The sequence below is a fragment of the Hemiscyllium ocellatum genome, chromosome 18, assembly GCF_020745735.1.
Source record: "Hemiscyllium ocellatum isolate sHemOce1 chromosome 18, sHemOce1.pat.X.cur, whole genome shotgun sequence".
Taxonomy (NCBI): Eukaryota; Metazoa; Chordata; class Chondrichthyes; order Orectolobiformes; family Hemiscylliidae; genus Hemiscyllium; species Hemiscyllium ocellatum.
Genome location: NC_083418.1, coordinates 37,949,121 through 37,972,978, shown reverse-complemented (window position 1 = coordinate 37,972,978; position 23,858 = coordinate 37,949,121). Strand labels below are relative to the sequence as shown.

General features: G+C 43.8%; 2 protein-coding genes across 8 annotated transcripts in view; both read right to left on the bottom strand.

The window, feature by feature from the left end:
- LOC132824421 (ATP-sensitive inward rectifier potassium channel 11-like) overlaps positions 1-1,642 on the bottom strand; it is a 40,732-nt gene extending 39,090 nt beyond the window's left edge. The window contains exon 1 of the mRNA XM_060838878.1: positions 150-1,642. Within this exon, the coding sequence (XP_060694861.1) occupies positions 201-1,364 (1,164 nt within the window). The 5' untranslated portion in view covers positions 1,365-1,642 and the 3' untranslated portion in view covers positions 150-200. The remainder of the gene's footprint in view (positions 1-149) is intronic.
- A 7,323-nt stretch (positions 1,643-8,965) lies between these two features.
- abcc8 (ATP-binding cassette, sub-family C (CFTR/MRP), member 8) overlaps positions 8,966-23,858 on the bottom strand; it is a 226,633-nt gene continuing 211,740 nt past the window's right edge. For 5 of the 7 annotated variants that reach the window (XM_060838875.1, XM_060838874.1, XM_060838876.1 and 2 more), the window contains 3 exons: positions 16,803-16,865; positions 9,360-9,520; positions 8,966-9,182 (listed from right to left, as the gene is read on the bottom strand). In XM_060838875.1, coding sequence (XP_060694858.1) covers positions 9,386-9,520; positions 16,803-16,865 — 198 coding nt within the window. In that variant the 3' untranslated portion in view covers positions 8,966-9,182; positions 9,360-9,385. Of the gene's footprint in view, positions 9,183-9,344; positions 9,521-16,802; positions 16,866-23,858 lie in introns of all 7 variants that reach the window. The other 2 variants (XM_060838873.1, XM_060838872.1) reach the window with 2 other exon arrangements.

The following is a 23,858-nucleotide window of genomic DNA, read 5'->3' as shown; positions in this document are numbered from 1 at the left end:
CAGCACCAGGGGGAACCTGCCCGAGATACTGATTTCAAAGTGCCTTATTGCTGTAGAGAATTACTTTTAAAAACGAACAATCGGCCGCGCCACAAAAGATTATATTTATATATATATAGGCAAATAAATATGTAATATATAAATATTACGGTGCCAGGTTCCCTTGGGTTTGGGGAGCTGTCCCTGCCTGCCTGTGTGCTTCATGGCCTGTCGCTGCTTCCCTGCTCCTCCTCATCCCCGGTGTCGGAGTGGTTGCGGTGCGGCCCCGTGAGCTTCCTCCTGCGGGCCGGCGGGAAGATGTCGAAGGTGGCGGCGTGCGGCGCGGCCTGGGCGTCGTCTTCGGGCATGGGCACCGGCACGGTGTTGCCGAACTTGGAGTAGTCGACCGAGTAGCGGCCGTCCTCGTGGCCGACCACGGCGACGAAGCGGCGGCCCCACAGGATCTCGTCGGAGAGGTAGGAGGTGCGCGCCTGCGTGGTGATGCCGGTGGTCTCCACCACCCCCTCGAGGATGACGACGACCTCGAAATGGCGGCGCTGCAGGTCGGCGGCGCGCAGCGGGTACAGCGGGCTGCCGGGCGCGATCACGTGCGCGATGATGAGCGGCGCCACCAGGAAGATGCCGCCGCCGCCCACCGGGTTGTCCACCTCGACGTCGACCTGGTCGAGCGGCAGCACCTCGCCCTCGGCGGTGGCGGTCTGGCGGACCAGCTGCAGGCGCACCGTCGCGCCGATGATCATGCTCTTGCGCAGGTCGCCCACGCGGCACATGAAGCACAGGCGGCCGTTGCGCGGCGACACCACCGCGTGGCGGCTGAAGATGAGCGTCTCGGCGCGGCGGTGCGCCTGCGAGGTCTTCATGAAGATGCAGCCCAGCATGATGGCGTTGATGACCAGGCCGACGATGTTCTGCGCCAGCAGCACGGTGATGGCGGCCGGGCACTCCTCGGTGATCATGCGGCCCCCGAAGCCGATGGTGACCTGCACCTCGATGGAGAACAGGAACGCCGAGGTGAACGAGTGCAGGCTGGTCACGCACGGCACCGGGCCGCCGTCCCGGGGCCGGTGCAGGTCGCCGTGCGCGAAGGCGATCAGCCACCAGATCATGGCGAAGAGCAGCCAGCTGCACAGGAACGACATGGTGAAGATCAGCAGCGTGTGCCTCCACTTGAGGTCCACCAGGGTGGTGAAGACGTCCTGCAGGAAGCGGCCCTGCTCTCGGATGTTGGTGTGCGCCACGTTGCACGCGCCGTTCTTGGCCACGAAGCGCACCTTGCGCTCCCGGGCCCGGTACCGGGGCCTCGACACGTCCTCCACCAGCCGCAGCACATACTCCTCGGGCACCAGGCCTTTCCTGGCCAACATCTCCGGCCCATCAGACACACCGCCCCGGCCCCCCCTTCTCTCTCTCTCTCTCACACACACTCACACAGAGCTGCTGCCTCCTTCCTCCCGGCTCTCTCACACTCGCTCCGCCCGGCTACCGCTCACTGATTCTCCCTCCACCCCAAGGAAGGGACATCCTTCCAGCCGCCCGCCTGGCGCCGCCAATCACTCCGGTAACTCGATATAAGGGCAGGCTGAGGGCAATGAATCAGCCCAGAGCCCAGCTCTCTCTGCTCAGCACCAGCTCCCGGCCCCTCCCAGCCACTCCGCGCCGCCAGAGGGAGGGGAGCCGCAGCGCCTTCCTGTCTCTCACTTTCTTCATTATCCTCTCCTCCCCAGCCTCCCCCCTCTTCACAGTCTTCGCCAGCTTCTCCCCTCTTCATTCTGCTCCCCAGCTTCTCCCCTCTTCAGTCTCCTCCTCCAGTCTCTTACCCCTTCACTGTCTTATTCAGCCTCTCCCCTCTTCACTCTCCTCTCCAGCCTCTCCCCCTTCACTATCCTGTGCTCTCCAGCCTCTCACTGTTTCCCCCGATTCAGGATTTGCTGCAGTTCCTCCCTGGGCTTGAACAGGGAATTCAATTTGTGTTGTGTAAACAGGGGGAAAAACAGTGGATTCTTCTCTCCGCAACCCGTCTAGCAGTTCAGGACGCGTTTGTTCCATTTGCCTTTTCAAAAGACCGACGAGATGCCGCATACCCAAATTATAACACACACACACACAAACTGAAATTAGACAAATGTGGAAAGAGCCCGATCAAGAATCTTGGACCTGAAACTATTAACCCTTGTTGCTCTCTCCAAAGACGCTGCCAGACTATTTGATGCGGTGTAGCTAAGGTAACCAGGCCATCTCCTGCTTCGTAAAATCCGAATGCTGTAAATTAGAGGGAATCTAATTCTAAAAAAAAACAGAAGTTGCTGGAAACCGTTCAGCAGGTTTGGCAGCATCAGTGGAGAGAAGTCGAGTGACCTTTTTCAGATCCTGCCTCGCGTAATTTTCTGGGATTGAATGACGGGGCAAACTGTTTAGGTTTGGTGGTATATTCCCGCTGCCTTTTTCTGTTTTGAACCTGTTTGTCAGCAGTGCGTTCCAACACTGACTCCATAGTGGAGTGATTATGCATACCACAGTGCATACATTTACTGCGCTGGGGTTGTGTTGATCGGGGGGGGGGGGGGGGGGGGGGGAACAACAACGCTGGCCGCTCGGTGTGCCCGCAGACTTTTGCACTGTAGTTTGCAATGACCAGCGAGCCTTTTCAGCGCAACACCGTTTCCTGGAGTACTGAATCCCATATGCAGAATTGTATCTCGTTGGCTAAAGACCGAACCTGGGAATGTAAGTTGGACTAGTTCATTCAGTGACAAATTGAGTGCAGCAAACAAAAGGAAATATTGGACGTGGGAGAGGAAAGACATAGATACGAAAGACTGAAAACAATTGTATTTTTGACCTCCACCAATGACCAAAATATGAGTCTCCTGGTTAATGTTTAGCCCTGAAGGAGTAGTCTGGAAGTAATTAAAATAGATCAAACATTTAAAAAACACTGGAATGGACACGCCTGAAATTTCTGGCGAGTTTCGGAAATATCTTATTACGTACATACAGTTATTCCTTGTATTACATTCCTGGGTGTCTCAACATGATTCAAAGACTGTAGTTTCTAGCGGAGTGGGACAGTACAAACACTTCCTGATTTCCGTATTTAACTGCACATGCGCAGCTGTAGGAAATTGCTATTCCATTGACACTTGAATGACAATGAATGTTGCTTGGGCTTTTGCCCGAAACGTCGATTTCGCTGCACTTTGGATGCTGCCTGAACTGCTGTGCTCTTCCAGTACCACTGACCCAGAATAAATATTGCTAGCCTTGTTTTTACTATTTCGTTCAAGCCAGTAGCATTCATATGAATAGACCTTAGGTGGTCTTGCCTCTGCCAACCGTGTATCTATTGAGGGTTTCAAATTCAATGTTCTTGTATAGGAAAGAGTTTTATGCAAGTTTGTTTACAAACACACGCCATTTTTCCTATCAGGCAAACGTGGGTATTTTAAATATTGAAAGGAAATTTAAATGAAATCCAGGATGTTTTGCAAAACATGCCCTTACTACTTTAAACTCACCTTTGATATAGAACCGGAATAACAGTCCGTACACAGCCCTCCCTGTGATCTGAGGTCGGGTAGATTCACCAATTCTCCATTTGTATCCGGAGCCTTTTGTTCCTTGCAGTAATTACTCAGCAGTGAGACTAGACTTGCAATTTCACTGAGAGGTATGAACAGCAGAATTTCAATTTAAGGATGCCGCAAGCTTTAAGAATGACTGGATTTCGTCCTGAAATTATTTAGCACAGCATAAAAAAATATTTGGAGCAGGTGGTAAATGGAGGCTGCTTTGTGATCGTCTGTGCTTGCGAACTCAGACTAGTTTCCGTTTCAGCCAGACAATAGCCTGACGTCTGTCTTCTCGCTTCGAACGTAACAGGAGAGAGCTGCCTATGTCTGGTTACAGTATAAACAGTAAATGTTTAGGAAGTAGGAAAGAGCAAACCATGTTCTATATATAGAAGCAGCTTCAGTTGTAGTTTAGATTACAACAATAGGTAATATTCTGGATCTATCTTTTTTATAATTCAACATCTGCAAATGTGTTGCTGGTCAAAGCACAGCAGGTTAGGCAGCATCTCAGGAATAGAGAATTCGACGTTTCGAGCATAAGCCCTTCATCAGGAATAAGAGAGAGAGAGCCAAGCAGGCTGAGATAAAAGGTAGGGAGGAGGGACTAGGGGGAGGGGCGATGGAGGTGGGATAGGTGGAAGGAGGTCAAGGTGAGGGTGATAGGCCGGAGTGGGGTGGGGGCGGAGAGGTCAGGAAGAGGATTGCAGGTTAGGAGGGCGGTGCTGAGTTGAGGGAACCGACTGAGACAAGGTGGGGGGAGGGGGAATGAGGAAGCTGGAGAAATCTGAATTCATACCTTGTGGTTGGAGGGTTCCCAGGCGGAAGATGAGGCGCTCCTCCTCCAGCCGTCGTGTAGTTGTGTTCTGCCGGTGGAGGAGTCCAAGGACCTGCATGTCCTCGGTGGAGTGGGAGGGGGAGTTAAAGTGTTGAGCCACGGGGTGATTGGGTTGGTTGGTTCGGGCGGCCCAGAGGTGTTCTCTGAAGCGTTCCGCAAGTAAGCGGCCTGTCTCACCAATATAGAGGAGGCCACATCGGGTGCAGCGGATGCAATAGATGATGTGTGTGGAGGTACAGGTGAACTTGTGGCGGATATGGAAGGATCCCTTGGGGCCTTGGAGGGAAGTGAGTGTGGAGGTGTGGGCGCAAGTTTTACATTTCCTGCGGTTGCAGGGGAAGGTGCCGGGGGTGGAGGTTGGGTTGGTGGGGGGTGTGGATCTGACAAGGGAGTCACGAAGGGAGTGGTCCTTGCGGAACGCTGATAGGGGAGGGGAGGGAAATATATCCTTGGTGGTGGGGTCCGTTTGGAGGTGGCGGAAATGGCGGCGGATAATACGTTGTATGCGCAGGTTGGTGGGGTGGTAGGTGAGAACCAGTGGGGTTCTGTCTTGGTGGCGGTTGGAGGAGCGGGGCTCAAGGGCGGAGGAGCGGGAAGTGGAGGAGATGCGGTGGAGGGCATCGTCGATCACGTCTGGGGGGAATCTGCGGTCCTTGAAGAAGGAGGCCATCTGGGTTGTGCGGTGTTGGAATTGGTCCTCCTGGGAGCAGATGCGGCGGAGACGAAGGAATTGGGAATATGGGATGGCGTTTTTACAGGGGGCAGGGTGGGAGGAGGTGTAGTCCAGGTAGCTGTGGGAGTCAGTCGGTTTATAATAGATGTCTGTGTTGAGTCGGTCGCCCGAGATAGAAATGGAAAGGTCTAGGAAGGGGAGGGAGGAGTCTGAGACAGTCCAGGTGAATTTCAGGTCGGGATGGAAGGTGTTAGTAAAGTTGATGAACTGTTCAACCTCCTCGTGGGAGCACGAGGCAGCGCCGATACAGTCATCGATGTAGCGGAGGAAAAGGTGGGGGGTGGTGCCAGTGTAGTTGCGGAAGATGGACTGTTCCACATATCCTACGAAGAGGCAGGCATAGCTGGGGCCCATGCGGGTGCCCATGGCAACTCCTTTAGTTTGGAGGAAGTGGGAGGATTGAAAAGAGAAGTTATTCAGGGTGAGGACCAGTTCAGTCAGTCGAAGGAGGGTGTCAGTGGAAGGGTACTGGTTAGTGCGGCGGGAAAGGAAGAAGCGGAGGGCTTTGAGTCCTTCGTGATGGGGGATGGAGGTGTACAGGGACTGGATGTCCATAGTGAAAATAAGGCGACCCAAGGATATATTTCCCTCCCCTCCCCTATCAGCGTTCCGCAAGGACCACTCCCTTCGTGACTCCCTTGTCAGATCCACACCCCCCACCAACCCAACCTCCACCCCCGGCACCTTCCCCTGCAACCGCAGGAAATGTAAAACTTGCGCCCACACCTCCACACTCACTTCCCTCCAAGGCCCCAAGGGATCCTTCCATATCCGCCACAAGTTCACCTGTACCTCCACACACATCATCTATTGCATCCGCTGCACCCGATGTGGCCTCCTCTATATTGGTGAGACAGGCCGCTTACTTGCGGAACGCTTCAGAGAACACCTCTGGGCCGCCCGAACCAACCAACCCAATCACCCCGTGGCTCAACACTTTAACTCCCCCTCCCACTCCACCGAGGACATGCAGGTCCTTGGACTCCTCCACCGGCAGAACACAACTACACGACGGCTGGAGGAGGAGCGCCTCATCTTCCGCCTGGGAACCCTCCAACCACAAGGTATGAATTCAGATTTCTCCAGCTTCCTCATTCCCCCTCCCCCCACCTTGTCTCAGTCGGTTCCCTCAACTCAGCACCGCCCTCCTAACCTGCAATCCTCTTCCTGACCTCTCCGCCCCCACCCCACTCCGGCCTATCACCCTCACCTTGACCTCCTTCCACCTATCCCACCTCCATCGCCCCTCCCCCTAGTCCCTCCTCCCTACCTTTTATCTCAGCCTGCTTGGCTCTCTCTCTCTTATTCCTGATGAAGGGCTTATGCTCGAAACGTCGAATTCTCTATTCCTGAGATGCTGCCTAACCTGCTGTGCTTTGACCAGCAACACATTTGCAGCTGTGATCTCCAGCATCTGCAGACCTCATTTTTTACTCTATAATTCAACATCCTCTGGATCCTTCCCTGGTCACCTATTCAGGGGAAATAAGCCATTGTTTCCTGGAGTCTTTCTTCCTCATTCAGTCTCCTCTGGCATGGGATAATCATTCTCATTACTTCCAATAGCATTCCAGTACTTTGATATGCTATTGTGATTGGCTGATATTCTGAATGCAGTAATAAGTGAAAATATAGCAACAGCAATAGAGTTCAGCCAGTTGCACCATTAGATGCTAATTCATTTTCTAATTCTAGATCTATACCCATCATATACAATTTTCCTAACGAAGGGATACCGATCTCAGTTTTGAAGTTTTCAATTGACCCCTCATCTCCCCGTTATGAGAGAGAGTTGGAGATTTTCATGTTCTTCGTGTATGAAGAAACGTTTCATCGCCCCTGGACAGCCTCACTCATTTTTCATGTACGCCACTTGGTTCTGGAAAAAAACACGTTAGAAGTTTCTACCTCGTTCAGATCCTGTAGTCAACTCAATTGAACATTGGAGGCGGGAATTTGCGGATAATTGGTAAACTGGACTCTTGCTTCTCTGTTTCTCGGCTACAGTCCTGTTGTTGTCCCTGCCTGGAGTGGAAACAGGTCAAATGGCATGAGTATGTCCGACTGTTACAACTTTCGAAGAAACCGATTAAATCAACTTCTGGGTGTACCTTGTGTAGGTTTCTGCAGTTTTGTGAAGTGTTATTCTGAAGTAATGATCGGAGTGCATCTACCAACAGATGGTCCTCCCAGTGATGTTACTTGCTGATTTAGGAGAGAATGTGAGGAATGGCAACTGGATATGAAAGGACAAATATATCAGTTCACAACTGTTGACCTGAGTAACCAAATGACTGAAAGATGAAGGGCACGGTAACAAGAGAATCTAATGGCGCGCTGCGAAGCGCTATCAAAATGCTAGAGTAGCTCAAAGCATCAGTATAGAACCTTCAGGGAGTAAAGTGTGGACTTTGCAGCACCTAATGTTTAAACATGTATGTTTCTTGGCATTTATTACGATTGTAAAGGACATGATAAACCTTCAATCAACCTCTCCCTGTTTGATTTGGTGGCACCTGATCAATGGTCTCCCTCTGAATTGTGTCCCGAGGGACTTACCTGCTATTGCTTTGCGAAGGTGAATCACCGACAACTGTCCCAGATCAGGCCGAAGGCGGTTGGTCTTCAACTCTGTCTCCTGGAAATTCAGACTGCGCAGGGAACGCTATCTGTTCCTGTCAGTTTATAACTTCAAAGTGTTGCTAAAATGGACCCTTGGGCTCCTCAAACATTTGGTTACTAAAAATCGCTCAGATAACGACCCTGAAAATATGCTCAGTCATTTGCGCGACTAAGACCATTGCCTCGACGTTCTGATATTAAATTTGCCATTTCACCAATATTTACAATGACATTTATTTGTATATTTGTTCCTGTAGTGTATTTGCACGGTTCTGCATTATGCTACAGTGCATTTTGAATCGAGAGGATGGGGTGGGGTGAGGATACACTGCCACTCAAATCAACTCGATTCAAATTTAGTGTGAATTCTAAATTCAACGGTACTGAGTATTGTTAGCCAATATTGAGTTCGTACCTTTTGTAGGTAGTGCCCATGTACAGTATTGCGATGTTGTATTAACTGGAGTAGGGGTATTTCGGTTGGAGTAATTTGACCTTTTTGCCAATTTGGCGCAGTAATACAGTATACAATATTTGTAATAGATATTTAACTTTTATGTATTGAGAAAAATATTCAACTGTCGTTTATTTCTGGGAGCAATGGCAGACGTTTTGATGTCTGTGTATCCTAACTGAATAACAACCAAAAACAGTGCAGCCAGTCAGGATGATTTCAGCATTAAAGGCCATGTGGAGCAACAGGATTTCCTAAGGATATAAATTAGTTCTTTATTGCCGTTTGAAGATGATTTGCTCCGGAGACATTGTGCGATGTAAGTTCGAACAGAAAAATGATTGTGTAGACATGATTGTGAGTTTTATATTGAGATTTTTTAACCTCAGGGTGGAGTGAATAATACGGGATGTGTTTCCGATGTATTAAAAGATGGAACCTGCGTAGATATTTTAGAATTTAAAAAAATAATTTTGCTGATTTCGATTGAAAATTACGATTGTGTAGAATTATATGGCATTAGATGCTAGTTTATTGCATTGGGTGTATCCTAACAGAACATGGATTTGGGGATTTATTGAAGTTTTTAAGTAATGGTAATCTTAGATGTTATTTTGGTTTGATGTTTGAAAGAATTTTGTGTTAATGAGAGATTAGGTTCGTTTTTTTAGTAATTTAGTTGTGCAAGCAATGGTGTTATTTTACATTGTGTTGTGATGGTGGTAAACAACTTATTCAATACGACAGAATCATAAGAAATGTGCCAATTTTATTTACAGATCAAATGAAATTACAAAAGCAACTCTAGAATGCAATTATTGCTATGTATCATTTATCTGCCTGCACAAAAGAGGCAAAGATTCCGTCCCTCTGTTCCAAGAGTATACTGGGAGTGTCATATTCTAGGATAATTCCTCTTTTCATCACAATCACCAAGTCTGCATTCAGAATGGTATGCACTCGATGCTGAAAAACAGAAACACCCGTTAGCGTGATTCACTGCAAATCGATGTACCTTTTGAAAGTGTGAACTTGGTTAGGCACTCAATGCTGAAATGTAAAATAAAAACACAGCCTTTGTTAGTGTGAAAGCAGAATGCAGCTCGATTTCTGTGAAGGGTAACAAACCATTCCCATACAAACCCGGCAGGCCAGTTTGTGACCAGTCTCTACTTATTGGACTTCACTAAAAAGGCAAATGTGCTGTTCCTGCTCAGTAAATTGGATACAGTATCATTTTCTGCTACTGTGCCATCTGACAGGACTATAATTTGATCCGCGTCCAGAATTAGCGAAATCCGGTGCTACAAAAGAAAAAGTAAAAAAAAATCTTTCACATGAGCCTGACATAAGCCAGGGAATAACTACACTTCCATAATATCTATTGCAATTAAGTGTACAATTCATGGTTATCCACACATGGAACTGAACTATCTCTCACTGTTACTTTGGAAAATACCATGTCAGAATACTGTACCATTCAAATTTTAAACCCTTTGTTAATAGTCAAAGTTTTCTTTCTCCAGTCATCAAACTCATTTTGTCAAACAGCTACCTTTACAAACTGACAACAATTAGTGACCAATTACTCAACCACTCCTGTCACACAGGCACATAGATGGACAATATTTACCTCTTAGCACCCGTACCTCCTGAATTCGATGAAACAGTATTTTAAACCCTTTGAGTCATGCACTGTGCAGAGTCTCTATGACAGATCTTCCGTATAATGCAACTTTTAATTTCTCTACACAATATACTGAAAATCTGACTGTAGTATTTATTGGAGCAAAAATGAATATTATGCCAGAATTAAATAAATAAGGTAGTTCAGCTGAGGAAGGGAAAGAAGAGTTCTGTTGCATTTCCTAGATATTTTCAGCGCAACAAATGATTCTTACTCTGACGTAGGAGAACAAGCTGGTTACTTTGACATTACCGATGAATAACTATCGTCTCTATTTCTTAGGTTCAATATAATATAGTAACTGGTGACAAGGTTAATAAATGTGTAAAATAACTAAATATAACGTTCATTATAAAAAATGTCATCCCTTAAACATATTGAAATGGCAGGACAAATGATTGTCACAGTTGCAGCATGTAAGAGTTCCTGGAAACCAGTCTGTTTCAGAGCAATCACATTTACAGCAAATATTTGAAGTTCAAGCAGCCTTAGCACAGAGTTTACAAACTGAAGAATGACAATCCACAATTGGAAGGGATAAGTTACCTGGATTTTTTGTATCAGGAGGCAGTCACCCCTTTCAGGATCGTTTCATTATTCTTCATGGATAGGACTGTCTGACCATAAGTCAGTCAGAGAAGAGGACCGAGAGGGCAGGAGTCTCAGAAATTGTCTATAGATTTGAGGCTTTTTGAGATTGAGGATGGGAATGAGGTGTGAATGAATGAATAAACGAACTGACCATGATATTAAAGCACAGAAAGCCATTCATGTACAGACATCTAGGGCAGTTAAAAAAAAAACAGTAGTGGGTAGGGACAGTATGGTGAGGGGTATTGATGCTGTTCTCTGCAGGAAAGAGTGAGAGGCCAAACTGAGCTCTGTTGTTAGCGTGTTGGGGCATCTGCTCAGGGTTGGAGAGGAACTTGGACTGGGGAGTGAAAATCCTAGCTGTCAATTTCCATGTAGAATCAGTGAATCCCTGCAGTTTAGAAGCAGGCCATCCAATCAGTTGAGTCCACACCAAACCTCTGAAGAGCATTCCATCCAGATCCACCCCCTATCCTGTCCCTGTTACACTGCATTTTCCACAAATGATCCACCTAGCCTGCACATCCCTAAACACTATGGACAATTTAGCATGGTAATCCATCTAACTTACACATCTTTGGACTGTGGGAGGAAACCAGAGCACCTGGAGGAAACACACAGACATGGGGATAATGTGCAAACTCCACACAGTTGTCTAGCATCAGAATTAAACTTGGTACTATGAGGCAGCTATGTTAATCACTGGGCCACTGTGCCACCTTTAAGTATAGGTATCAACGATATAGGACTAAGGAGGAGGTTCCGCAAAGTATGAGGAGCTTGGCACCAAATTAATCTCTGCATGTGAGCCATGTGAAAACTGGTATAGAGCAAATCAGATCAGAGAGCTCCATGTGTGACTCAAAGATGGATGTGGAAGAAGTGCATTCCGGTCTGTATGGCACTTACATAGGTACTGAGGAAAGTTGAATTTACACTAATGGGACAAACTTCATCAGAATCATACTGGATTTAGTGTGCTTACTAATGGCATAACAAGAGGTAGAGAGGATTAGCGGGGACAAGGGATCAATTTTGGGAAGATGAGGTAAATAAAAGTGAAAGATGTTAATATGAGAAATGGCAAATAGACAATGCCATGAAAGGATAGAAAGTACAAATCTAGCAGTTAAATAGAGTCATAGAGATGTACAGCATGGAAACAGATCCTTTGGTCCAACTCATCCATGCTGACCAGATATCCCAACTCAATCTAGTCCCACCTGCCAGCACCTTGGCCATATCCCTCCAAACCCTTCCCATTCATACACTCATTCAGAGACCTTTTAAATGTTGCAATTGTACTAGCCTCTGGCAGATCATTCCATATGCGTACCACCCTCTGCGTGAAAAAGTTGCCCCTTAGGTCTCTTATATTTTTCCCCTCTCACCCTAAACCTATGTCCTCTAATTCTGGACTCCCTGACCCCAGGGAAAAGACCTTGTATATTCATCCTATCCATGCCCCTCATGATTTTATAAAGATCTAGAAGGTTACCCCTCAGCCACTGACACTCCACGGAAAACAGCCCTAGCATATTCAATCTCTCATTATAGCTCAAATCCTCCAATGCTGGCAACATTCTTGTAAATCTTTTCTGATCCCTTTCAAGTTTCACAATATTTTCCTGATAGGAAGCAGAATTGCATGCAATATTCCAAAAGTGGCCTAACCAATGTCCTGTATAGCCACAACATGACCTCCCAACTCCTGTACTTAATACTTGACCAATAAAGGAAAGCATACCAAACACCTTCTTCACTATCCTATCTACCTATGACTCCACTTTCCAGGAGCTATGAACCTGCACTCCAAGGTCTCTTTGTTCAGCAACACTCGCTAGGACCTTACCATTAAGTGTATAAGTCCTGCTAAGATTTGCTTTCCCAAAATGCAGCACCTCATATTTATTTAAATTAAACTCCATCTGCCACTTCTCAGTGCATTGGCCCATCTGGTCAAGATCCGTTGTAATCTGAGGTAACTTTCTTCGCTGTCCACTACACCTCCAATTTTGGTGTCATCAGCAAACGTACTAACTATACCTTTTATGCTCGCATTCAAATCACCTATATAAATGAAGAAAAGTAGTGGACCCAGCACCGATCCTTGTAGCATTCCACTGATCACAGGCCTCCAGTCTGAAAAACAACCCTCCACCACCCCCTCTGTCTTTTAACTTTGCGCCAGTTCTGTATCCAAATGGCTAATTCTCCTTGTATTCCATGAGATCTAACCTTGCTCACCAGTCTTCCATGGGGAACCTTGTCGAATGCCTTACTGAAGTCCGTATAGATCATATCAAAGCTCTGCTCTCATCAATCCTCTTTGTTACTTCTTCAAAAGACTCAAAGTTTGAGAGACATGATTTCTCATGCATAAAGCCTGTTGACTATCCCTAATCAGTCTTTGCCTTTCCAAATACATGTACATCCTGTCTCTTAGGATTCCTTCCAACAACTTGCCCACCACTGACATCAGGCTCACTGGTCTACAGTTCCCTGGCTTGTTCTTATCACCTTTCTTAAACAGTAGCACCACATTAGCCCATCTCCAGTCTTCAGGCACCTCACCTGTGAGTATCGATGATGCAAATATCTCAGTAAGAGGCCCAGCAATCACTTTCCTAGCTTTCCACAGAGCTCTAGGCTACACCCGATCAGGTCCAGAGGATTTATCCACTTTTATGCATTTCAAACATCCAGCACTTTCTCCTCTGTAATATGGACATTTTTCAAGATGACACCATCTATTTCCTTACATTCTATATCTTCCATGTCCTTTTCCACAGTAAATACTGATGCAAAATACACGTTTAGTATCTGCTCCATCTCCTGCAGCTCCACACAAAGGCCGCTTTACTGATTTTTGAGGGGTTCTATTCTCTCCCAAGTTACCCTTTTGTCCTTAATGTATTTGTAAAAATATGTTTGAATTCTTCTTTGGATAATACGTAGAATTTAGAAAGAGACCAAAAGATAAAACTAAAGGCTTTGCACCTGAATGCATGTAGCATTTGAAACAAAACTGATGGATTGAGAGTGTAAATAGAAATATTAAGTATGATCTGGTAACCATTAGAGACATGGCTGCAGGATGTTTTGAAGGGTACATTTTGGAATGGTAAGAAACTGGGAAAAGGTTAAGGCATAGCTCTGTTCGTTAATGATGTTTTTAATCCAATACAAAAGGGGTTGAAGTAACTAAGATGTGAAAATAGTTTGGGTAGAAATGAGATAAAAACATGAAGTCACTAGCAGACATGGTATACCGACTCCGCCTTAATAATCATGTGTTTAGGTGATGCATAAAGGAAGAAATAATGAAAGGTTGTCAGGAAGACATAGTGATAATTATAGTGGATTTCAATCCACATCGATTGGAAAAGACAGATGAAAGAAAACTTCAGTCAAGTTTTGTAGAATGCTTTCAGGATGTTTATTGGAACAGCACATTCTGGAACTAACTAGAGAGCAGGCTATACCTGGTATTATGTAGTAAGATCATCATTCCTCTTTATCCATGAGAGGTCTATTCCTGAGAACCCCTTTCAATGATGAAATTTGAGAATGTAGAGCTCATTAAAAATAGATTAAAATTGGGATGAAAATCACAGACATTGAATGTTGAATTTTGTTGTTACTTATTTCTTGGCGTGGAGAGATTCGTGATTTTGTGGGTACAGAGGATTTGCTGTAAGCTTAATGATCTCAATGATGGTGCACCTAGGTCGCAATGACTATAATATGATTTAATCTTGCATTCAGTCTGAGGCAGAGAGGAGTGGATCTGAGTATATATCTAAACAGTTACATAATGGCAACAGTGAGGGAGGGCATGAAAACAGTGTTTGTCATATTGCATTGGAAAATCAGGTTAAAGGTTAGATCAGTAGAAATGCAGTAGCAGATATTTAAGGGGATATTTCAGCATAGGTCCATTCCAATGATAAGAGATTACAAATGACAGACTCACCCTGGTTAACTTGAACTGTTCACAATAGTATTAAACTTGAACAAAAAGCAAAGACAGGTGGCAGATAAGAAGGTTGGATAAAATTTTAAAAAGGCAATAAATGACCAAAGAAAATGAAAGGTACACAGAAAGCTGGTCAATTAACTTAACATCTTTCATACACCGTATGTAAGAAGCTCTTATTAAAGAAGTTTTAGGAGAGTATTTGAATAAATTCAAGGTAATCAGGAAAGTCAATATGGTTTTGTGACCAATCTATTGGAGTGTTTTAAAGAGGCAAAGGGAGCTAGTGATGCACTGTACTTTAATTTCTCAAGTCTTTTGATGTGACGTCATCTCAAAGGTTATTAGAACATATAAACACACATTGTGTAGAGGGAACATATTGGCATGGATAGGAAATTTGGCTGACTAGCAGGAAGCAAAGAGTAGAAATAAATGAGTACTGTTCAGATTGTCGACATATAGATTGGTCACAAAACCGTATTGACTTTCCTGATTACCTTGAAGTTATGTGCCATATTAATGTTGGGAACTCACCTGTTAATAATTTTTACATAAATGACTTAGATGAAGGGATAGAAGGTATTGTTGCCAAAAAAAATCTGATGACACAAAGACAATTAGGAAATTAAATGGTGAAAAAGAACATAAATTGGTTACACAAAGATGTAGGGAAGTGAACCAAATGAGCAAAAATGTGGAAAATGGAGAATACTGTGCAGTTGTCTATTTAGGCAGGAAGAATAAAAGGAATCATTATTTAATTGGTGAGAGATTGTAAAGTCCTGAAAGGCAGCTGAATCAATGTGTCTTATTTCATGAAATTGCCAAACGCTTGTATGCAGGTATAGCAAGTCATTGGGGGAGCTCATAGAATGTTACCATTTATCATGAGAGGAATCAAGTACAAAAATAGGGAGATTATGCTTTGATTATACAGGGCACAGATGAGACCACATCTAGTTTATTGTGCACAGTGTTTATCCAAGAAAGGATGTAAATATGTTGGAGGCAATTCAGAGAAAGTTCACTGTACAAATTCCTTGAATGCATGGCTTGTCTTGTTAGGTAAGTGGGGCAGGCTCGACTTGTATCTGTATTAGATTAGAAAAGTAAGAGATGACTTTATTGAAATGTTTAGAATCCTGAGGGGTCTTGACTGGTAGATGTGAAGAGAATGTTTCCTCTTATGGGAGAATCGAGAATTAGAGGTCACTGTTTAAAAATCAAGGGTCACCTATTTAAAAAAGATGAGGCCATTTTTTTTTCCACTGAGAGGACTTAATGTCTTTGGAACATATTTCCTGTAAAAGTGGTGGAAGCTGACCCGTTGAATATTTTTATAGCAGGAATGGAACAATCTTTGTTGAGCAAGAAGCTACACGGTTATTGAGGTAGGAGAAATGCAGATTTGAGGCTACAGCCAAATCCTCCAGGTTCTCATTGAATGGTGGAACAAGTTGGAAGGGCTGGATGGCCTCCACTTGCACCTAATTTGAATGTTTGTATAAAAAAAATTTTAAATTTGCCTTACCGTGTTTCTTCTGGCCATAGCAATTACCCTGTTTGTATTACGTTTTAAAATAGCAGAACAGATCTCAGTGATGTAATTGGAACCTAATCTATATATTTAAGGATAACTATGTCAGCTCAGCGTGAGCATTCTTACTACCTGTAATTTAATATTGACTTTGGTCAGATTGGAATGGGACATTTTAACGGTCACTCCATGGAAAATTGGTGACAGCTCTCATTAAATAAAGCAAATCCAACACTTTTTTCAGTCCCATTATTCTACCTGATTACCTCAATGCAATTTATTTTAATACTCCGTGCATGTTAGTGTAGTGGGTCCGTTACCGGTTCTTGTAATTCAGAAGTCTGGTCAATAATGCAGAAGTTCTGAGCTCAAGTTCATCTTATCCATTTAAAAAATGAGTTCAGTTTAACAAAAAAGCGATTAATAAATTAAGCTGTCAAGTTCACTGATGGTCCTTCTTAGTTTGGCCCTAAAGACTCCAGCCTTACACCAATATTATTTATACTGAATTGCCTTATGAAGTGGCAGTTGTGTCAAATCACCTGGCCCACTGTATTTTCATGCTCAAAATATATTGTCCATTATCTTGATGCTACATTCCAAAAATGAACAAGGAAACATGCTTTAATTGAATCAGTGTAGTGTGCAGCTCATTTTCCCTGAAAGAAAACTTTCTTCTTGTTGAAAATACAGTTCTCCAAACTCTAACTTCATTCACAATCAATTGAACTCAAGGTTCTGGAAACGCTGTGATCTTGCCCAAAAACCAAGAAAGGAGCTGCTACTTACAGCGATGGTCACCACTGTCCGATCTGCAAAGGCCGTCATCACAACCTTTTGTAAAATATTTTCCTAAAGAAGATAACAATGAATGAATTTATTTTCTAATATGTTCTACATACCAATAACTGCCATGCTCTCCTTCCCCATATTCCAGATTTTGTTATTGTACTTTGCCTAACTGGTAACTGCTATTTTAGCCCCTTCTTTCTGCAGTACCTTTATACTTAAACTAGTTCCCATCATTGCCAAGGACCTTCTTCAGAAAGATGGCTCACTATGCTTCAGGACAGGATTTGAAACCTCAAAGTTACACAACAAAATACTGGTGTATCGCAATGTGAAATCACTTTTCTTCAATGTTACCTTTTCAGTAAAAGATACAACCCAAAGGTCAGCTTGATGCACAGGACACAAGAATGAATACATTCCCAACAGATTCCCCTCCTGAAGGGTCCTGTCCAAAACATCGAGTCTCCTGCTCCTCTGATGCTGTTTGACCTGCTGTGTTTTTTCCAGCTCCACATTTTATCAACTCTAACTTTCCAGTATCTGCAGTTCTGTCTCTACCTTCCCGATAATGAATCACCAATTTTCTTCACAGAAAAGTTATATCAGATATATCCACATATGATATTTGTAGACTAACCAAATACCATATAGCATCAAGTACGTGTGTAGAAGCAAAATACTGCAGATATTGAAAATCTGAAACAAGCACTGAAATGTTAAAATAGCTCAGCAGGTCTGGCAACAACTGTGGAGAGAGAAACAGAATTAAGGTTTCACGTCCTGTATGACTCTTCTTCAGAAGTATCAGTATATGTACATTGTGAATATGCACAAATACTCTGCCCACCAATGATGATGATATGAAAATATGATTGAGTTCTGTCATTGGATTTCACTTAAATACAACAGGTGAATTGTTAGCATTAAATGGCTACTTATAGATCATTTGGGAGGATGTGGAATGCAATAAGTCTCCCACTTGAAAAGGAAAAACATTTTGCAAAAGCACTCATTGGAGAGCTCATTAGCGAAAACATGCAGCACACTGTCATTTGTGGGCCTCTGATTTTTTGATACAATTGTGGAGGTGGTATGGGGTAACTGGAACTGAGGGAAGTTCCATTGTCATGAATATCAGTCCCAGGTTCTGGTGTGGACTGTCAGTATTCTGTTTATATTGGCAACCTCTCCATTTGCAGTTTGGTACAGGAATTTACAGTTTGCTGCATCTTTCCAAGCTGACTGACCGGCATTTAATTATATTCATTATTTGTATCTCAGTCTTGGTCACATTGCAGTAAAATCTGTATTCAAAAATTCTGGAGAAACACAAGAGTAATATTTAAATTCCTTGGTAATGCAGCAAAGTAGGTGTCATGGACTTAATCTTCTCATTGGGAATAGAATTCACCTGTATATAACTAGGGCTACAGACCAGTAATGCATAAAACCAGGGCTACAGACCCGTAATGTATGACCTTTGATATTTGAATATTTAAAGCTTTTATTGGAAGCAATTATTAAAGGAGGGATGAAAAGCAGATTGATGTCTGAGGTGACTGTGATGCACTTCACTTTACACATGGAATTTTACAAACTGACCTATGATCATTCAGCTGGAAATATCCGAGGGAACCCATCTTTGCAAGCTATGCTTCATTGTTGAGTTACTGGCAACTAACATCAGATACAACATTTCCCACATTCTAAAGAATCTCCATGCTAAAGCTTTATCACATTTTCTCCCACAGGGAGTCTAAATTGTAGGCAGCACTCTAAGATCTTATATTGGTTCTTCTGTATCTCTTAGCTTTTATAATTTCTATGAACTGGAATATAACCCAGGATTTTCTACAGCTTTATCAAGTTTATCTGTAGGTCTACAATCTGGCGTTCATTCACACCACTGAACATACATTCATTAAGTCTAATTTCTTTTGCTATTCTGTGAAAATATTACCTCACTTACTCACATTGAAATCAGTCTGTTAATTTTCACTTCACTCTTGTCCCCCCACCACCACCCCCCCACCCACCTTTAAACGTTAATACTTCAGATGGCTAAATAAGATTAACTAAAACTCCTATTTTATATCTTACTATTTTCAACATATTGGGCTGTAGGCCAGTAAGCAAATAATTGATGCAGACGCAGAAAAGAAATAGCTCCAGTACTGAACATTGTGGGGCACTATTGGTCACTTTGAAGTTCTGAAACATCTGTATACTCCTTTTTCTGTCTACCAACAAATTTCTAATCCAGCTTGCAATGTCTCCCCTAATTCAAGGCCTTTAACAGTCTCTAACAATGTACCATGTGGGAACTTCTCCAAGGCAAAATCCTTATCAACTGTGACATTATCCCCCATTTCTATTACCTCAAAATGGGATTTTAGAGTTACAAACAAGCATATGAATTTGGAGCAGCCAGCCCTTTGAGCCTGTAAAATGATAAAATAGAGACAGGCAGGAGGCTGGAAGAAGACAGCGAGCCAGGCAAGTCAGGTGGTGGAGAAGTCAACGTTTCGAGGGTAGCGCTTCTTCAGGACTGTTGAAGGGTTACACCTGAAATGTTGACTTCTGCATCTCCTGATGTTGCCTGGCTTTTTGTGTTCTTCCAGCCACCTGCCTGTCTATTTTGGATTCCAGCATCTGTCTCTATACTATAAAATTATGGCTGTTCAGCTTGTAACTTCAAATCCATGTTTGCTTACACCTGATAGCTTTTCACCCCCTTGATTACCAAGACTTTATCTACTGCCACCTTGAAAATACTCTGCTGCAGGACTTTTTCAGGAAGGGAGTTCAGAGGCTTATGACCCTCAGATTAAAAAATATCCTTGACTGTGTTTTAAAGAGGATAGCCCTGATCTTTGAATAGCGATCCCAGTTTCAGGTTCTCCCACAACAGGAAATATACTCTCTACATCAACCCTATCGAGGATCTTCAACAACTTATGTTTCAATCAAGTGATATTTTCCTATTCTTGCAGCAGGTACAAGTCTAGCATGTTCAACCTTTTCTCATAAGGCAACACCATAGTGCCATCACCATTCCTGCATACAGGGGTATAGGGAAGGGGTGAATAGACATTTTAAATGTAAACAAAAATTGAATAGCATGGCAGCTTGATGGGCTGAATGCCCTTTTATAAGTTCATAAAATATAAGAGCAGAATTAGGCTATTCAACCCATTGAGTCTGCTCCTCCTATTGATCATGCCTCATATGCTCCTCACCCCCATTTTCCTGCCTACTCCCCATATCCCTTCAACTCATTACCAATTAAAAATATGTTCAACTCCTCCTTAAGTTTACTCACTCTTCCAGTATCCATTGCACTTTGGGGTAGCAAATTCCACACATTCACAACACTTTGAGAGAAGTAGTTTCTCCTCAACTCTGTTTTAAATTTATAAGACCATAAGAAAGTTGAGTGGACGTAAGGCCATTCGGACCATTGAGTCCACTCCGCTATTCAATCATGGCTGATGGACATTTCAATGCCACTTATCTGCACTCTCCCTGTATCCCTTCATTTCTTGCGAGATTAAGAATTTATCAATCTCTGCCTCTAAACATTCCGGCCTCCACTGCACTCTGTGGCAGTGAATTCCACCACCCTCTGAAGTGTATCCTCATTTCTGTTCTAAATTGACCCCCTCTAATTACAACAGATTACAACAGGATCTTGACCAGATGGGCCAATGGGCTGAGAAGTGGCAGATGGAGTTGAATTCAGATAAATGCGAGGTGCTGCATTTTGGGAAAGCAAATCTTAGTAGGACTTATACACTTAATGGTAAGGTCCTAGGGAGTGTTGCTGAACAAAGAGACCTTGGAGTGCAGGTTCATAGCTTCTTGAAAGTGGAGTTGCAGGTAAATAGGATAGTGAAGAAGGTGTTTGGTATGCTTTCCGTTATTGGTCAGAGTATTGAGTACAGGAGTTGGGAGGTCATGTTGCGGCTGTACAGGACATTGATTAGGCCATTATTGGAATATTGCGTGCAATTCTGGTGCCCTTCCTATCAGAAAGATGTTGTGAAACTTGAAAGGGTTCAGAAAGGATTTACAAGGATGTTGCCAGGGTTGGAGGATTTGAGCTATAGGAAGAGGCTGTTTTCCCTGGAGCGTTGGAGGCTGAGGGATGACCTTATAGAGGTTTACAAAGTTATGAGGAGTATGGATAGGCTAAATAGACAAGGTCTTTTCCCCAGGGTCAGGGAATCCAGAACGAGAAGGCAAAGGTTTAAGGTGAAAGGGGAAAGATATAAAAGAGACCTAAGGGGCAACTTTTTCTCACAGAGGGTAGTACAGGTATAGAATGAGCTGTCAGACGATGTGGTGGAGGCTGGGACAATTGCAACATTTAAGAGGTATTTGGATGGGTATATGAATAGGAAAGGCTTGGAGGGATTTGGGCCAGGTGGTGGCAGGTGGGACTAGATTGGGTTGGAATATCTGGTCGGCATGGATGGGTTGGATCAAAGAGTCTGTTTCCATGCTGTACATCTATGTCTCTATGACTCTATAATTCTAAAGCTGTGCCCATGAGTCCTAGTATCCCTGCCTGATGGAAACAATTTCTCAGCATCCACCCTTTCTGAGCCATGCATTCTCTTGTAAGTTTCTATTAGATCTCCTCTCAACCTTCTAAACTCTAATGAATACAATCCCAGGATTAGATTAGATTAGATTACTTACAGTGTGGAAACAGGCCTTTTGGGCCAACAAGTCCACACTGACCTGCCGAAGAGCAACCCACCATACCCCTACATTTACCCCTTATCTAACACTATGGGCAATTTAGCATGGCCAATTCACCTGACCTGCTCATCTTTGGACTGTGGGAGGAAACCGGAGCACCCGGAGGAAACCCACGCTGACACGGGGAGAATGTGCAAACTCCACACAGTCAATCGCCTGAGGTGGGAATTGAACCCGGGTGTCTGGCACTGTGAGGCAGCAGTGCTAACCACTGTGCCACCGTGCCGCCCACAGCCATTCATCATATCTTATTTGCTATCTCTTATCCTAAGAATATGACCTCTTGTCCTTGAATGCCCGACAAGAGGAAGTATCGACTCCATGTCTATTTTATCCACACCTTTTATCATCTTGAATATCTCAAATTATGCCTGCTACTATGTTTCAACCTATCTTGTCAGCAAATTTGGCAATTATGCCTGTCGTCCCTTCATCTAATAAACATTGTAAACAGTTGAGGTTCCAGCTAAGATTCTAGTGACCCACCGCTTGCTACATCTTGATAAACTGAAAAAGAACAATTTACACCAACTTTCTGCTTTCTGTTCAGCAGCTAATCTCTGTCAATATGCTACCCTCTACACCATGAGATTTTAGACCAATGCAAACTACCTATTCAATTCATCAGTGACTTCTTATTTTCCATATTTAAACCTCCAATCTAACTTACCAAAGAACTCACTTTGCTAAATCCTTTCTTTCTCAGATGTTTATAGAAACTCTTACTTTGTTTTTATATTTGTCTAACTTCCTCTCACATTCTAATTTATCCCTTTATTAATTATTTGGTCATTCTTTGTTTTTTCTTTGCATTCTGTCCAGTATTCTGACATGCCACCTGCCTTTTGCACACAATCATAAGGTTTTTCTTTTTAATTTGATATTTGACATTTCTAGTTAACCACGGATTGTTGGACTATCCTTTGGAAATTTTCTTCCTTGTGATTTCTGAATATCTCCTTAAATTGTGCCACTGCATCTTAGTTGATCTATCCATTAATTTAGTTCACCAATTTACTTTAGCCAGCTATGCTTTCATGCCTGCAAAATTCCCATTGTTTAAATTTATATTTAAAAAAATCTTGGACCCATTTCTCTCTCCCTCAAATTGTATTAAGATTGCTGTTACATAGGGGTGCCTTCACTTGGAGATCACAAATTAACCCAATCTCATTGTACAACATCAAGACCCAGAATTCCTCATGACTAGACAGTTGTTATTCCAGTGTAGATATTAGTTGCACATGGAGACCCTACAGAACTCCATGACAGCAGGCTCTAAAGGAAACGCTCAAGAAATTGATAATTCTGCTGGGCAATTCCCCTATGCCTGGGACCCTCAGAGTTTCCCTTTAAATCAGGGCAATTCAGAAGGAGCTGATGAAACTATATAGTAAAGGAAAGGAATAAAAAAGGCTTTGTTTAATCCTTGAGTAACTATTTAACTGACACATATTTAACTCACAATCCTTCGACTACATATTCCCCCAGCTTCAGACCCTGATTTGATACCTCACTAAACCCCAACCCCACCTACCCCTGCTCCATGAACCTTTCCCCTGCGGCTGAACATTACCGGCCTTCCTCCACTGCCAGACACGCTTTCTTATCCCCATCAAACCTGACACTCCACTTGCCCCTCTGTCAGGCCAGATCCCTCTTCTCCCATGACCAGACATGCTCCCTTTAGCCCTGCCAGACCTGACCACTACCTTCCCACATTGCCAGACTTGACAATGCCCCACTGCTCGTCCCCGCTCTTCCCTCACCACCATCACAACCAGACACCACCCTTACCCTGCGGTTAGACTTGACATCCCTTCCACCACTCCAGAGCCAATATCCCAATGATCCAATCTTCAGACAACACTTCTTCCCCAAATCTGCTCCCAACCCTCTTTCCTAACATGGGTCCAGATCCCCTGCTGTACCAATCCCTCCCCCACTTATCCTTCTGGCCTCCCTGTTGGACCAAATCTTTCCCTGCCCTTTCTTCCAGCTCAAACACTGAACCACCTTCCTGGCTACCTTGCCACCCTGACACCCTTTCCACCTAGCATCCTAAACATGTAACATCTTGCTCCCTAACCAACTGGCATCCTGCCCCATAACATTCTACTCCTATCCAGCTGGCAACCAACTGCCTACCCAGTAGCATTCTACCCACCTACCCATCCTGTACCCTACCCTCCCTATACCCTAAAATCAAGCTCACTTATGAAAACTTACTATTTCACAGCAGCTGTCAAAATGGCTGTGCTTGATAATTGTACAACTAAGGGAATG